General features: G+C 59.6%; 3 protein-coding genes and 1 non-coding gene across 4 annotated transcripts; 2 read left to right on the plus strand and 2 right to left on the minus strand.

The window, feature by feature from the left end:
• Positions 1–2,953: 2,953 nt before the first annotated feature.
• On the plus strand, positions 2,954–5,120 carry RNF122 (ring finger protein 122). Its single transcript, XM_029964991.1, has 6 exons — positions 2,954–2,963; positions 3,100–3,256; positions 3,990–4,035; positions 4,262–4,303; positions 4,818–4,939; positions 5,006–5,120. Exons 1-6 carry the CDS (start codon positions 2,954–2,956, stop codon positions 5,118–5,120), a joined length of 492 nt encoding a protein of 163 aa, XP_029820851.1.
• A 907-nt stretch (positions 5,121–6,027) lies between these two features.
• Positions 6,028–6,121, minus strand: LOC112841362. The gene has a single exon (XR_003212964.1). It is a non-coding gene; the product is annotated as a small nucleolar RNA U13 (small nucleolar RNA).
• A 202-nt stretch (positions 6,122–6,323) lies between these two features.
• TTI2 (TELO2 interacting protein 2) lies at positions 6,324–9,952 on the plus strand. The gene is given in 10 exon segments (XM_029964992.1): positions 6,324–6,413; positions 6,563–6,767; positions 6,770–6,823; positions 6,826–7,168; positions 7,459–7,645; positions 8,227–8,319; positions 8,439–8,632; positions 8,813–8,956; positions 9,419–9,581; positions 9,811–9,952. Coding segments are annotated over 10 exon segments (1,554 nt in total). The 3' UTR covers positions 9,892–9,952.
• On the minus strand, positions 9,916–13,174 carry MAK16 (MAK16 homolog). Its single transcript, XM_029965010.1, has 10 exons — positions 13,139–13,174; positions 12,760–12,809; positions 12,458–12,567; positions 12,096–12,160; positions 11,579–11,730; positions 11,395–11,449; positions 11,244–11,318; positions 11,023–11,136; positions 10,791–10,847; positions 9,916–10,528 (listed from the first exon to the last, which is right to left on the minus strand). Exons 2-10 carry the CDS (start codon positions 12,795–12,797, stop codon positions 10,340–10,342), a joined length of 855 nt encoding a protein of 284 aa, XP_029820870.1. The 5' UTR covers positions 12,798–12,809; positions 13,139–13,174; the 3' UTR covers positions 9,916–10,339.
• Positions 13,175–13,287: the final 113 nt, after the last annotated feature.

Consider the following 13,287-nt stretch of genomic DNA (forward strand, 5'->3'; position numbering starts at 1 on the left):
AAGGGCCCAGTGCTGTCCAGGACCTTTACAGAGCTGGGGCTGTCGGTGGGAAGAAGAAGTCTGAGATCCACTAAGAAATCCCATTTTCAGCCTAAATAGGTTTATTGAAATCATCCTCAAGGCCTGAGGGCCGAACTGCTGCCTCTGCACCTCAGCTCCTCCTTTGCACCACAACTTCTCCTCCTGTTGCTCACCTGTGGTTCATCCACAGTCCAGGGGCCATCGTTTGGAGGGGAGCTGGTTGTCCCCCCACCAGAGAACTGCTTGGCTTAGGGGCAGCTTTTGCAGGAAACCCCATCCAGCAAAAATTATGTGGAAGTTGCATTCAATTTTCTGATGCAAAGCCCCACAGCCTTTGTGTGGGAGGAGAAAGAATGGTTTTATTTAATGACCTGCTGAGTTTTCCATTTGTTTTATTGAACAAGAATCGGGGTGAGGGAGAAGCCCCAGCTCAGCAAAAACCCTGAGCCTGCGCAGCCCGGGTGGAAACTTGTGTCTGTCCTGACTTGAAATGCTCCAAAATGTGGCGTCTGAGGGGCCAAAGCTTTGGCAGTTTGGGTGAGAAATACTTTGCTGGCAGAACAAAGCACCTTCCTGAGCATCCTTTGTGCGGGAGGAGAGTCCAGAAAGTCCCCAGGTGTCTGTGGGGACATGTCAGCTGATCCCTCTTTTCTCTTTTTTTTTTTTTCCAACTGAATAACTGCTCCAGTCTTTGGGAGTTCTGGTTCTGGGAGACTTGAGCTGGTGACATGGGTTTGGTGCTCATCAGCTCTTAATTTCACGTCATCTGAGCCCGGATTTGATCCATTTCTGTTGAGCTAAAAACACGGGTGCCTTTGTCTGGTGAAGGGGTTTGTGATAATCAAAACCACCCAGGCACCCCCCAGGCTCTTCTGGGAAGGGGTGGAAGGGGTGGGAGGGCCTTGCTTTTTGGGGATGCTGAGCTCAGCAGCTCCTGGGCTCGTCCTGGCAGGACCATCCCACGAAGGCACTTCCCTGGGGCCACTTTTTGGCCTCACAGCCCAGAGCTCATGAATTCCTGGATGCCCCGTTGAACGGGAATGACCCTGCTGAGCTGGTGAGTCCACAATTAGCTGTGTTGTGGCTGGCAGGGACTTGTCAGCTCCTCTCTGCTTCCCTCGCCCTGGGGCTGCTCCAGCAGCTCATGTTCCACCTCAGGCTTCCCCTGCTGACTGTTTGGCTGCCCCTCTCCCAGCACCCAGAGGGCTTTTCCCCTTGGATGTGTCCCCCTGTGGGGATTTCGGGTGTCTTCACGTGGAGCAGAGCTCAGGGAGCAGCTCTGGGGTCAGGGAATAGGATTTCTGCCCCATGGGGTGGGAGGGAGGGATGGCCCCATGCAGAGCAGGGGGGCTGGGGGGGCTGGTTTGGATCGTGTGCTAGGGAGGGTTTTTTGTCTCTTGGGGTTCTCTTTCCCATCCCACCTGATACTTCTCCTGGAATACCTGCAGGATGCACATCCCAGCTTCCCCCACTCTCTGGGGAGCTGATTCTCCTCCCACTGTCCCTGACAGGGGCTTTCCCATCCCAATTCTCCTCCTGCTCTCCCAGACAAGGGCTTTCCCAGCCCAATTCTCCTCTTGCTCTCCCAAACAAGGGCTTTCCCATCCCAATTCTTCTCCTGCCATTCCAGACAAGGGCTTTTCCAGCTCATCACAGGTGGCCACCAGCAGGTCCAGGCCATGCCCTGCTGGCCATCAGCCCCTCTCCCCTCTCCAGGCTCTACTTTTGGGACCCTTCCTGTCCCCACTCCTGTGGCACAGAGGCTGGTGCTCCTCAGCAGCTCCTGGGAATGGCCTGGAAGGCCCATGGGAAGGGTTATTGTTTCACTGTGGCCTGTTATTGTTACCACAACCCACCTCCCTCTGCCCAGCCTGGCTTCCTCCATCACCCCTGTCCCTCCTCCAGGTGCACCAGCATTACCTCATGTCCTTGCTCAGTGGGTTTGTTTTTTTCCCAGAGCTGTATATGCTTTGGTTTGGTTTGGGGGGGATTTTTTTTTTATTTTTGGAGCATTTCTCAAATCATTTCCAGCAAGGAAATGGCAAAAAATAATGAAACCTTTCCTATTGTCTTTTCCTGCACCTGGTGGTCTCAGGAGCAGGAGGCCAGGAGAGAGGGGGACCCAGCAAGCAAATCCTCCCTTTCCAGCCCTGGGCACGAGGTGGATGATGGATTGTTTGTGGTGATTACAAGTGGCTCTGCCCTCTGGGGCAGGAAAACCCCCTTTCCTACAGTGCAGGCTCTCCTCTGGTGCTGCTCCAGTGGCACAGTGGAGGAGGTTTTTGAGGAGGAGGAGGGTGCTGAGAGGGAGGAAGGGGCTGGGGGAGCTGCTCTGTGGGGCACAGAGGGGGCTCCTCTCTTTCTAAAGTCCTGTCTGGGTGAGAGCTGAGGAGAAATCAGAGCTCCAGCTCTTGGGAGAGCACAGTCTGAGATGTATTCAGGGCTTGGGGTCTCTGTGCCTGTTCCCCTCGGTTCAGCGGGACTGTCCCACTGTCACCAGCCCTGTGTGACACCCACATGTCCCCCGTGGTGTCCTGGGCATCAGGCTGGGACTGGCACCCGTGGTTTTGCTGGGAAAGGGGGTTGGATCAGCATCCCCAGCACCGAGGACAAACCAGCTCCTGCTTCTGCTGCTCCCACAGCGCAGTGACAGACACCAACTGTTCTTGTTTTTCAAGCTGGGGTGGTTTTTTTTCGCTCTGTCCTTCCCTAAATCCCTTTCCAGCCTCCATGTGTTCCTCTGGAGATGAAAGCACGGGGCCTCCTGGTCTCCCAGCCGCCTGCGTTGTGCCTGGGGTACAGTTGTGCTGCTGGAGGAGGGTTTGGTGGCTGTGGAAATGCAGCTGCTGGTGCCTCACTGAGCTGCTCTGAGGGGCTGCTGCTCTTCCAGGGGAGATCTCACAGATCTCACAGGATCACAGCTCGCGGGACGATGTCCTGGCGTTGGTTTCTGCCCACTTTGCAAACTCCAGAGGGGACAGAGCCAGCCCAGGCTCTCCCTGCTCTCACAACACATCATCTTCACCTCCTTTCCCCCTTTTTCCACCCTCAACACTGACTTTTCTGCTCTCCCCCAAGGGTGCTCCTGCAGCCTGGGGCTGGTTTACCCCAGTAAACCCTGCACGATGCCGCCCCTCACCTTCCAGGACCTGCCCCTCAACATCTACATGGTCATTTTCGGCACCGGCATCTTCATCTTCGTGCTCAGCCTCATCTTCTGCTGCTACTTCATCAGGTGAGCCGGGGGGCTGTGCCAGGGGGTGGGTGGGCAGCCCTGGGGCACCCCCGGCCCTTCCCTTGTCCTGCCCCAGAACAGGGGGACAAACCCTGCTGGGATCGTGGTCCCTGCAGCTCCCGGAGCAGGGCAGGAAGCGCAGGAAGGGGCTCTTGTTTTCCAGGGGACGGCAGGAGGGACACATTGTGTCGGGCAGGGAGAGGGAGGATGTGCCTTTACATCGCTCCCTGGTCGGGGAGGGCTATTTTTAACCCCAAAGCCGGGGCAGCTGCTGCTGTTCCCGGCTGGCTCAGCCCTGCCCGTGTCCCCTGTGTCCCCCAGAAGTTTTTGGGGCTGTGGAAGCGCGTTTTGGTGCCTCGCTGGGAGTAGAAGCCCCGCTGCAAACTGCCCCTTCCTCCCCGTTCCCGCTGGGTTTCTGTGCCAGCCGGTTTTCCCGACCCAAGGTCACAGCAGGGCCGGGAGCTGCCGGCTGGAAATCCAGCACTTCCTGCGCCGTGAACGACTTCCTAAGGCAAACAATCGGGGCTGCCAGCCCTTGGCATCCCGTTCCTGCCCCGCGGGAGCAGCTCGGGCTGGCCCTGCCCGCTGCCCAAAGGCAGCCCCAGAGCTGCTGATCCCCAAATCCCGGCCGGGAAGGGCGTGCTCCCCCGATTCCCTGTGCCCCTGGAATGTTCCACAGCGCTGTTCGCACGTGGCCGTGACGCTCACGGTGCCTTTCTCTCCCCCTCTGCAGCAAACTGCGGCACCAGGCGCAGAGCGAGCGCTTCGGGTACAAGGAGGTAACGCCCGGGGCTGCCCCTGGGCGGGTTTGGGGTGGGCAGGAGGGGACATGGCAGGGCCCGAGGCTGCTCGTCCCAGGAGGGCACCTTCCAAAGGGGTGGGATGGGACAACCTGCCCAGAAACACCCCCGGGCTCACCCTGCCCCTGCCCGGCCCCGCTCAGCCCCTGCCGGGGCAGGATCCTCCTTCCCAGTGTTCGACCCTCTCCCTCCTTTTCTCCCTCAGGTGGTTTTGAAGGGCGATGCCCGGAGGCTGAACGTGCACGGGGTGAGCGGGGCCGCCTCTGGCTCGGGATGGATTTGGGGTTCACAGGGATAAGGCTGAGGATGCTTCCCATCTGCTCCAGGGGGGGCTGAGGGCGGCTCAGGAGCAGATGGGGAGGGTGGGACAGGGATGTGATGTGGGGATGGGATGGGACCGGGATGGGATGGGATGTTTGGGGATGGGATGTGGGGATGTGCTGGGATTGGGATGGGATGGGATGTTTGGGGATGGGATGTTTGGGGATGGGATGTGTGGATATGCTGGGACTGGGATGGGATGGGATGTTTGGGGATGGGATGTTTGGGGATGGGATGTGTGGATATGCTGGGACTGGGATGGGATATTTGGGGATGGGATGTGTGGATGTGCTGGGATTGGGATGGGATGGGATGTTTGGGATATGATGTGTGGATGTGCTGGCACCACAAGGCTGGGGACTGGGAGGGAATCCCCCTCCCTGGAGGCGGTTTGGGAACTGAGCTGAGCTCCCAGCTGGAAGTGCCCGGGATTTCCCCAGCCGTTCACCATCGCTCCCGTGGTTGTCACCTCCCACAGCAGACCTGCGCGTGTGGTCCTGGAGGATTTTAGGCCAAGGAGGAGCTTGGGGGTGCTGCGTGCAGACGCTTCCACATGGAAGTGGTGGGGTTCGGGGAAGGGGGGAATTCCCGCTCGCAGGGCTGGAATTCAGCGTGTCCCTGCCCACAGGTGCCTGGTGAAGTGGCTGGAGGTGCGCTGCGTGTGCCCCATGTGCAACAAGCCCATGGCTGGTCCGGCACAGCCCCGTGCTGGCATCGGGACCCTCCTGGACGAGCTGGTGTGAGCCAGCCCTGCTCCAGACCGGCCTCATCCCGTGGGATCCATCGTGGGACTGTGGGATTGCAGCTCCACACACGCAGCATTGCCCCCCACCCCGGGGCCGCACGGCTCGTCCCGAATCTCCCAGCTGGGATTTTTAACTGGGGGGTCGTGGCTTTGGTTGGGGTTTTGAGTCGTCCCCCTCGTTGCTCCACACGGAGCCGGGGCCTCCCGGGATTCCCTGTGGGGAGCTGAGCCCCCCACAGGGTCGGGAAGGGGGGTGTCGTGTCCTCCCCCCCCACCCCAACTTTGCTGCACAGAGTATTTTTGTACCTGTTCCCCCCTCACACCCTCGGGGGGGCGTGGAGGGAATGTACAGTTTTGTGTAAAAAATTATTAAATGGTGATTTCTCAGCCAGTCTGAGCTGTGGGGGCTACGGGGCCGTTCGGGGGGAGTCGGGGGGGATGCTGAGACCCCCCCAGGTGCCTTGGGGGCACTTCAGGGGGGCCCAAGAGAATGCAAGGGGTGGGACCCAGGACCCCGAGGACCCAGGAGCATTTTGGGGACCCAAAAAGCCCAAGGAGAGATGCTGAGACCCCCCCAGGTGCCACAGAAGGCGCATAAGCACAACCCAAAAGCTCCCCTGCACCCCCCAGTTTGCCCATTTCCACTGGTTTTTGACACCTATAAGTGATGACATCAGCAGTGACATCACAGGGCACCCCCTGAAATTTGCCCATTTTCGCTGATTTTTGACACCTCCAAGCTGTGACCATGCCAGCAATGCTGATTTTTGACACCTCCAAACTGTGACCACGCCAGCAATGACGTCACTAGCCCCTCCCACTATTTCCTTTCGCTTCCTGGCACAACTATTTTTGACATGACAAGTGTAAATATGACGTCACGTGTGACGTCAGGACCCCCCGGCGGTCAGAAGGGACTGTGCGATGTCGTAACTGAGGGCGCACACGTCACGCAGGCGCGTGTCCATCCCATTCATCATGGTCATGAACCGGAAGGATCAATGGACGCCCTTCCCGCGCCCAGACCTACGCCGCCCACCCACTTCTATCGAAGTCAGGCCGAATCTCAAGCCTGCGCAGTTCTCCCATCACACCGATACAGCGCATTCCACACCATCGATTCGTCCCCTCACATCCCCCTGTTTCGCTCTTTTCGCCCCGCACCGCCCCTCCTCTCCCGCATTTTCGCCGCTAATTATCCATGGTAATTTATTCTCGCGGCGCCACGCCCCCCCCGGCGCGCCGGCTTTACGGCAAGCGGGGTGTATTTTGCGGACAGTTCGAGCCGCTGGTGCGTAGGGCGCGGAGGGGACCGCGGGGTCTCGAAGCGGGTTTTTCGGGTCTCTGTAGGGTCTCTCGGGGGTCTCCGCGCCCCGGAAGGCGCTGCTTGCCGGCAGGGATGTGTATTTAGCGCGGTTTTAGGCGCGCCATGGATGCCAGTGGCCTGAGGCCGGAGGGGGCTCCCGGGCAGCGCCGCCGCCCCCCTCGGTCCCCTCGGCCGAGCAGGTGCTGCTGCAGGCCCGGCTGTCGCTGTGCGATGGCCCCGGAGCCCTCAGGGAGCTGCTGGAGGCGGCGGACCCGCGGTGGCTCCTCCTCGGGCCCGGCAGCCCCGCGGCGCTGGGCGAGCTGGCGGCCGCGCTGGCGAGTCCGCGGCCCCCCCGGGGCGGGAGCAGGACGGGTCGGACCCCCCGGCCGGGACAGGGAGCACGCTGCTGCGGCAGAGAGGGCACAGCAGGTGGGCGCCGTGTTTGCGCTCCTGCTGAAGAAGCTGGAGGATGCCGGGAGGAGCCAGGAATGCCCCGGGGCGCCCGCGGTGGGTCCCGCGCTGCGCCGTGTGCTGGCACACATCTACGTCTTCGCTGTCACACACCTCGAGGAGCGGCCCTGGACCACCGAGAGGAGCCGGGCAGTGGCCCGGGAGCTGCTGGAGACGCTGGTCTGGGCCGCAGGCTGCGCGTCCGTGGCTGAATTCCTGCGGGGAAAGGATGGGGATGAGGAAGGAAGGTTTGGAGCCGTGATGGGGCTCCTGAAACAGGAGTTAACCAAGTGAGTAGGGAGGGGAGGGAACGGGCTGGGTGACTCTGTGTGGGGAGTGCTGGAAGCCTTTGGGGCACTGAGCTCAGGCGTTACAAACATGAGATATAAAGGGGGTAAATGAAGAATATCTATTAAGTAATAAATAAAACACATGATTAGAGGCCAGGAGCTTTGCAAATGCCCGGTAATGGAAGATGTTGGGGGGGATCAGTCTGGGTTTGCTGTCAGCTGGCCCCAGTGCCCAGGAAAGCAGTGGTCATTATTCCCAGTGTTCCCTGAGCTGGTGTTTGTGTCTCCAGGGACACCTGGAAGCGCAACCCTGCCACCAAACATGTGTTCTGCTGGACGCTGCCCCACGTCACCCGGCCCTGGCTGGGCCCTCACCTGGAGCGGGTCCTGCCGCCCTCACTGCTCATCTCCGACGACTTCCAGGAGGAGAACAAAGTGCTGGGAGTGCAGTGCCTGCACCACATCGTCCTCAACGTGGTGAGGGAGGGGAGACCTCGAATCCCTCAGAGCGTTGTCCAAACGCTCCTTGAGCTCTGGCAGCCTTGGGGCTGTGACCAAACCCTCGGGAGCCTGTTCAGTGCCCCACCACCCTCTGGGGGAAGAATCTTTTCCTGATCTCCAACCTAACCCTGCCCTGACACAGCTCCAGCCGTTCCCTCGGGTAGGTTGGACTCCTGTTAGGATTCCTGACTTCTCTTCCTGGTTCTGCTGTTAACCAGCAGTTCTGCCCTCTCTTCCCCGTGTGGTTAAACCTGTGCAGTTGTTACATCTGTAACACAAAGCTGAGAACTGCTTCGCCACATCTCAGCCAGTTCACACCCGAACCCGACAGCAGCAAGTGTTGCCAGTGGAACTGCACAGCAGCAGCTGGGGAGGTGAAATAAGGAGAAGGAAGTGGCTGCTTCTGAGGGTGGCAGCATTTAACCTGCGTTTCCAGCACCTGTGAGCAGAGTTCCTCGTGCCCAGGGTGCCCCAGGGTTTGGGAGGGCTGTGCTCTTTCCTTAGGCTGTAGCTGGGTGTGGTGCCCAGGACTAACCCCCTGCTCTGTGTTGTTGCAGCCGGGTGCGGATCTGTGCCAGTTCAACAGGGCCCAGGTGGTGTTCCACGCCCTCTACAACCACCTCTACTCCCGGGAGGCTCCTCTCATCCAGGTAGGAGTAGCTGGGCCTGTCAGATGAGCAGCAGCAGCAGCTGGGGGTGCTCAGAGGGTTGGTGTTTTGGACAGAATGTGACCAGGATTGCCCAGCTCTGCTGTCTGTCCCCAAACCAGGCAGTGCTACTGTGCCTGCTGGACCTGCTGCCCATCCTGGAGCGATCCCAGCGGCACCAGGGGCACCAGGGCCAGGTGAGACCCCGCTCCCAGTGCGACGAGGTGCTGCAGCTGGTCCTGACACACATGGAGGGGGAGCACCGGCTGGCGCTGAGGAGGGTCTATGGGGGGATCCTGCCCGCCTTCGTCAGGAGGTGAGAGCTCAGAGCTGCACCTGGGCACCCTGCCCTTGCTGGGGAGGGGAGAGGAACCAGGTCTGCACAGGGGCCCTGCCTGCCTTTGTGAGGAGGGGAGAGCAGTGACCCAACCAGGACGGGCCTTGGCCTGGCTATCCAAGGGTCTCCTCCCCCCTCAGGCCGTGTCTGTGCCTGCAGACTCGGCATCCTGGTGGTGCGGCACCTGAAGAGGCTGGAGCGAGTCATCCTGGGCTACCTGGAAGTCTCTGATGGCCCTGAGGAAGAAGCCAGACTGGGAATACTGGAGACACTGCAGTGCACCATAGAGCACGCCTGGCCCAGGTACCTCTCGGGGGTGAGAGGCACTGTGCCCAGAAAACCTGGCCTGAACACAAACCCTGGCCTGAGTGTTTCCACTTTAAGGGCCAAAGTTACTGCTGCTTGAGGAACAGGCCCTGGAATCCTAAGGATTTGTCCCAGGGAGGAGTCACTGGCATTGCTGCTTGGCTGAAAAATCTGGCCCAAAAATTAAGCCAGGTCCTCGTTTCCATCCAACTTGTGCCTGTTCTGGAAGCATCAGCTTGGCTATAAGCTGAATCTCTGTGGAGTGAGCCCTGTGCTGTGAATCAGGCTGTGCAGTGACAGCATTCCTGACACTCCATCCCAAGGTTACCTGTGTGTCCAGGTCCGTCCCCTCCTGGCACACTGGCCTTAGGCAGCTCCCAGGAACTGCTCAGCAAAGCTGGGCTTCCCCCTAGCTTGGGCAGGCTTTGGGCTGAGGTGTGGTGCTGTTCTCCCTGGCAGGATGCCCTGCAGGCTCCCCGTGCTCCTCAGAGCCCTGCTGAGGCTGATCTGGGATGTTCACACGGACCCGGGCCCGACGCCGGAGCCCGTCAGAGCCGCCCTGCTCCAAAGGGCCACCCAGTGCCTCATCCTGCTGGATCACTGCTCCAGAGGGCAGGTGAAGGTGAGTCGGGGGCTCAGCACCTGAGGAGGGGCAGTGTGGGGTGTGCAGGTGCCCAGTTCCTTCCTCAAGCATCAATAACTGGTGACTCCACACCTATCGACAGGTATCGAGCCGTGCCCTGTGCAGCTCTCTCCCAGCAGAGCTGGGGGAAGGTTGGTAACACCATAAAGCCCACTGGGAATCTTTTTCCAGAGCCAAGGCACCAGGAATGCCGCTGTTCTTGTTGCAGGTGCTGCTGGAAGGGGTGTACAGCAGCTGTGAGGAGAACCGTGTGCGGGAATGCATCAGGAAGGTGCAGGAGAGCACGTGAGGAGGCTGACAGCACCCACCCCAATTTTGTACAGTAAAACTGGTTTATTTATTTAAAGTTACTGCCTGTCTTGTCCCACCTGTTGGCCCCATACCTGCCATGTCCCCCAAAATACACGTGTGTGCTCCCTGGGCCACGTGTGGCTTCTCCAGCCACGGCCCAAAGCAGCAGTGCCCCCCAGGCCAGGTCCTGTCATGGAGCACAGTCCAAGCTGAGCTTTTTGTGGCTGTAGAGAAGGTGTGGGATCTTCTTCCTTACAGCTGTGCTTCATCCAGTTGTACAAACTTGCTGCCCTTGCCTGGGGTTGGGACAGAAACCCTGCTTTTCTTAGAGAAAATTTTTCATCTGGAGTATAAAACAAGGAGTTATTGAAGGTCTTGCACAGTGGTGAAAGCTGGTGACAGATCTGGAGTCCTGTCAGTCAGTACCAAATGGGATCAGGGAGGCCTCAGGCTGCTTTTGTTTTGGTGGTTGGCTCTGTTTCTTCTTCATACTCTATTTCAATGTAGGGACGTTTTCTCCTGGCTGGTCCTTTCAGGGGCGTTTTCCCTTTAGATTTGGAGTGAGAGGCTTTCTTCTCTACTTCTTCCTCCTCTTCCTGCTCCTCTTCACTACTTGTCTCCAGCTTATCCATGTCCTGAGAAAGAATTGAGTGACAAGAGTGATGTCAGAGCAAGCTGTGCAACTAAACCTCCCCTTTCTCCAAAATTACCTCGTGTATCCAAGTCCCTTCTATAATCCCTGGCTCCCAGCTGTCTGACCAGAGGAGCTGGGCTGGTGTGGATACACTGCAGTCTGACTGTACCTTCCACAAATCTGATCTTGCTGGCTCTTACCCATCACCAGAGACACCAAAGGGTGGAGGTGACCAGACAGTTTACACCTGGTGCTTCACCTACCTCAAAGTCACTGAGCTCGCTCTCCTCTGCTTCCACAAACTCCCTTGTACCCACACCCTGCAAGAAACAGAGTCAGAGCTGGGACTGAGCACAACAGGGTCACAACTCATGGCAGAAGAGCCACCAAGGCCAAGCTTCCTGAGCTCTCCTGATGTCTTCTTCTCACCCTGCAGTGCCACAGCTCAGCACCGGGGCAGGGCAGGAGTGATGTGGCAGTGGCTGAAAGCTTTACCTCCTCCTCCTCCTCCTCTTCCTGCTCTGCCTCCGACTCACTCTCGCTCTCTGCCCCTTGCTGTTGTAGGGCTTTGTCAAAGGCATGGATGGGGAAGTTGTAAATATCTCCATACTGGAAAAAAAAAGTGGATTTTCTGTAGGTCACAGGAGGAAGGCACACTTGGAAAGCCTGCACACGGGCAGCATCAAACTAAAGTGTGCTCCCAGGGGGATCCTTACTGTGTCCTGCTTCAGTCTCTCCAGCAGTTCCTTCTCAATGGCATTATCCAGCTGAGCAGCAATCAGGGCTTTTTCCTAAAGGAGAGAGAGGGGAGCTGTCAGGCTGAGGCCCAGGAGCAGTGACCAGAGGGGACAGAAGGAGCGTTGGTACCTCTCGCCTCTTCTCCCGCCTCTCGATCTTCCTGCGCAGCGGGACGAGCTTCCTCCTGCAGGGAACAACAGGCAATCTGTCACCCTCTGGGCAGCAACAGCCAGCACTTTCCTCATTAGAAACGTGGCTGCAACTGGTGTAAGTGTCCTGGGGGGCAGCAGTGCCCGCTGGGGGTGTCCCTTACTGCCTCTTGAGGGTCAGCTTGCGGATGCGGATCAGGTACTGCGTGATCTTGGTGAACCTCTGCTTGCACTTGTGCCGGATGAACCGCGGCCAGTAGATGAGGTTCTCGTCGATCTGCTCCAGAGCCTTCTCGTAGTTCTTGTGTAGCAGGACCTGGGGGGCACAGGGGGAGAGCTGAGTTACACAGCAGGGACATCTGGGAGCAGTCACATCCCTCCCAGAATTGCTGAGGTTGGAAAAGGCCTCCCAGACCATTGAGTCCAACCTGTGCCCGATCCCCACCTTGGCACTGAGTTGTTCCTTGGACACCTCCAGGGATGGGGACTCCACCACCTCCCTGGGCAGACCCTTCCAGTGTTTAACAACCCTTTCCAGGAAGAAATTCCTCCTGATGTCCAACCTGAACCTCCCCTGGCACAGCTTGAGGCCGTGTCCTCTTGTCATGGGGACGCCCTCCCTGCCCCTCAGTAAAGGCCCTCAGAGCCCTCTCTGTGACCCCTCTGCTCCCCTGAGCTCACCCGCTCCCAGAGGCGCCGGGGAAACGCCGCCCGCTCGATCGTCTTCATGTACAGGTAACACCGACCTGGGAACAGGGAACACGCTCCCACTGAGCACATCCCAGAGCCAGGGTGCCCCTCACCCCCTCCCTGCCCACGGGCTCCCTGCAGCTGCCAGAGCTCAGGAACATCCAGGTGGGAAAGACGAGTCCACCCTGTGCCCCATCCCCAGCTCGTCACCAGCCCAGAGTGCCGCGTCCAGTCATTCCTCGGACACCTCCAGGGATGGGGACTCCAACACCTCCCTGGGCAGCCCCTTCCAATGCCTGGACACCCTTTCCACGAGGAAATCCCTCCTGGCGTCCCAGGAGAGGGGATCCCACCTTTCTCCTCGCGGATGGTGGCGTACTGGCTGTTGGCCAGCGGGCAGGACGAGCGGTTGCACAGCCCCGTCAGGTTGTACTCGTTGCGACAGAAGTTCTGGGTTTTGGTGCTGGAAAAAGGGGTGAGAGGGAATTAATTAAGTAGGGAAGGGCAGGAAGACCCCACTGCCCACTTGCCTCTTGCAGCCTCATGTGTGGCTGTGGTGGCACAGGGGGTCATGCCGAGATTTGAGGGGCACCCGAGTGTGTCCCTCCCACAGCCCCCCCGGGCTCAGCCCACCCTGTGCCCCCCAAAAACTCACGTCATCTTGTAGGAGCAGAACTGCCTGTTCCCCAGCATGCTCCAGACAATCTGCGGGGACAAACAGCGGGTCACACACCCCGGCACCCCTCACCCGGCCCCCCGGCCCTCCTCCCGGCTCCAGCATCCCCCGGTGCGGCTCTGTCGGGGGGAACCCCACAAACACTGGACACCCCGCTGGCAGGGCAGGGTGCGGAGTCACAAGGGGCGCAGGCACAGCATATCTGCTGCTGCCAAACCCCCATTTGCATCCCCCCCCTCTTGCCCATCGGCCACCCCCGGGTGTTGGGAGACAGGGGACACCCCGCTCCCCCCCCCCCGCCGGCCACGTGGGGCGGAGGCGCGGCCGGGCCGAAGCGAAGGGAGCGGCGGGCCTCAACATCGTCCGAGTTGCATGGTGGCTGGTGGCGGCGACAGCGACGCGGTGACAGCGAAGCAGTGGCGGTGCCAGCGACGGGACAGCGGTGCCCAGGGACGGGACAGCGGTGCCGGCCCCACACGCTCAGGGCCGCCGCCATTACCGGAAACG

This window comes from Manacus vitellinus, unplaced genomic scaffold, assembly GCF_001715985.3.
Source record: "Manacus vitellinus isolate BGI_N305 unplaced genomic scaffold, ASM171598v3 scaffold_87_pilon, whole genome shotgun sequence".
NCBI lineage: Eukaryota > Metazoa > Chordata > Aves > Passeriformes > Pipridae > Manacus > Manacus vitellinus.

Coding starts and splice junctions, on each gene's coding strand:
- MAK16 (XM_029965010.1), bottom strand. CDS start 12,797: ATGCTGGGGAACAGGCAGTTCTGCTCCTACAAGATGAC. Junction 12,568..12,759: donor TTCTGCTCCTACAAGATGAC/GTGAGTTTTTGG, acceptor CCCTTTTTCCAG/CACCAAAACCCAGAACTTCT. Junction 11,137..11,243: donor AGAGACTGAAGCAGGACACA/GTAAGGATCCCC, acceptor TTTTTTTTCCAG/TATGGAGATATTTACAACTT.
- RNF122 (XM_029964991.1), top strand. Junction 3,257..3,989: donor TTCTGCTGCTACTTCATCAG/GTGAGCCGGGGG, acceptor CCCCCTCTGCAG/CAAACTGCGGCACCAGGCGC. Junction 4,304..4,817: donor GGAGGCTGAACGTGCACGGG/GTGAGCGGGGCC, acceptor GGATTTCCCCAG/CCGTTCACCATCGCTCCCGT.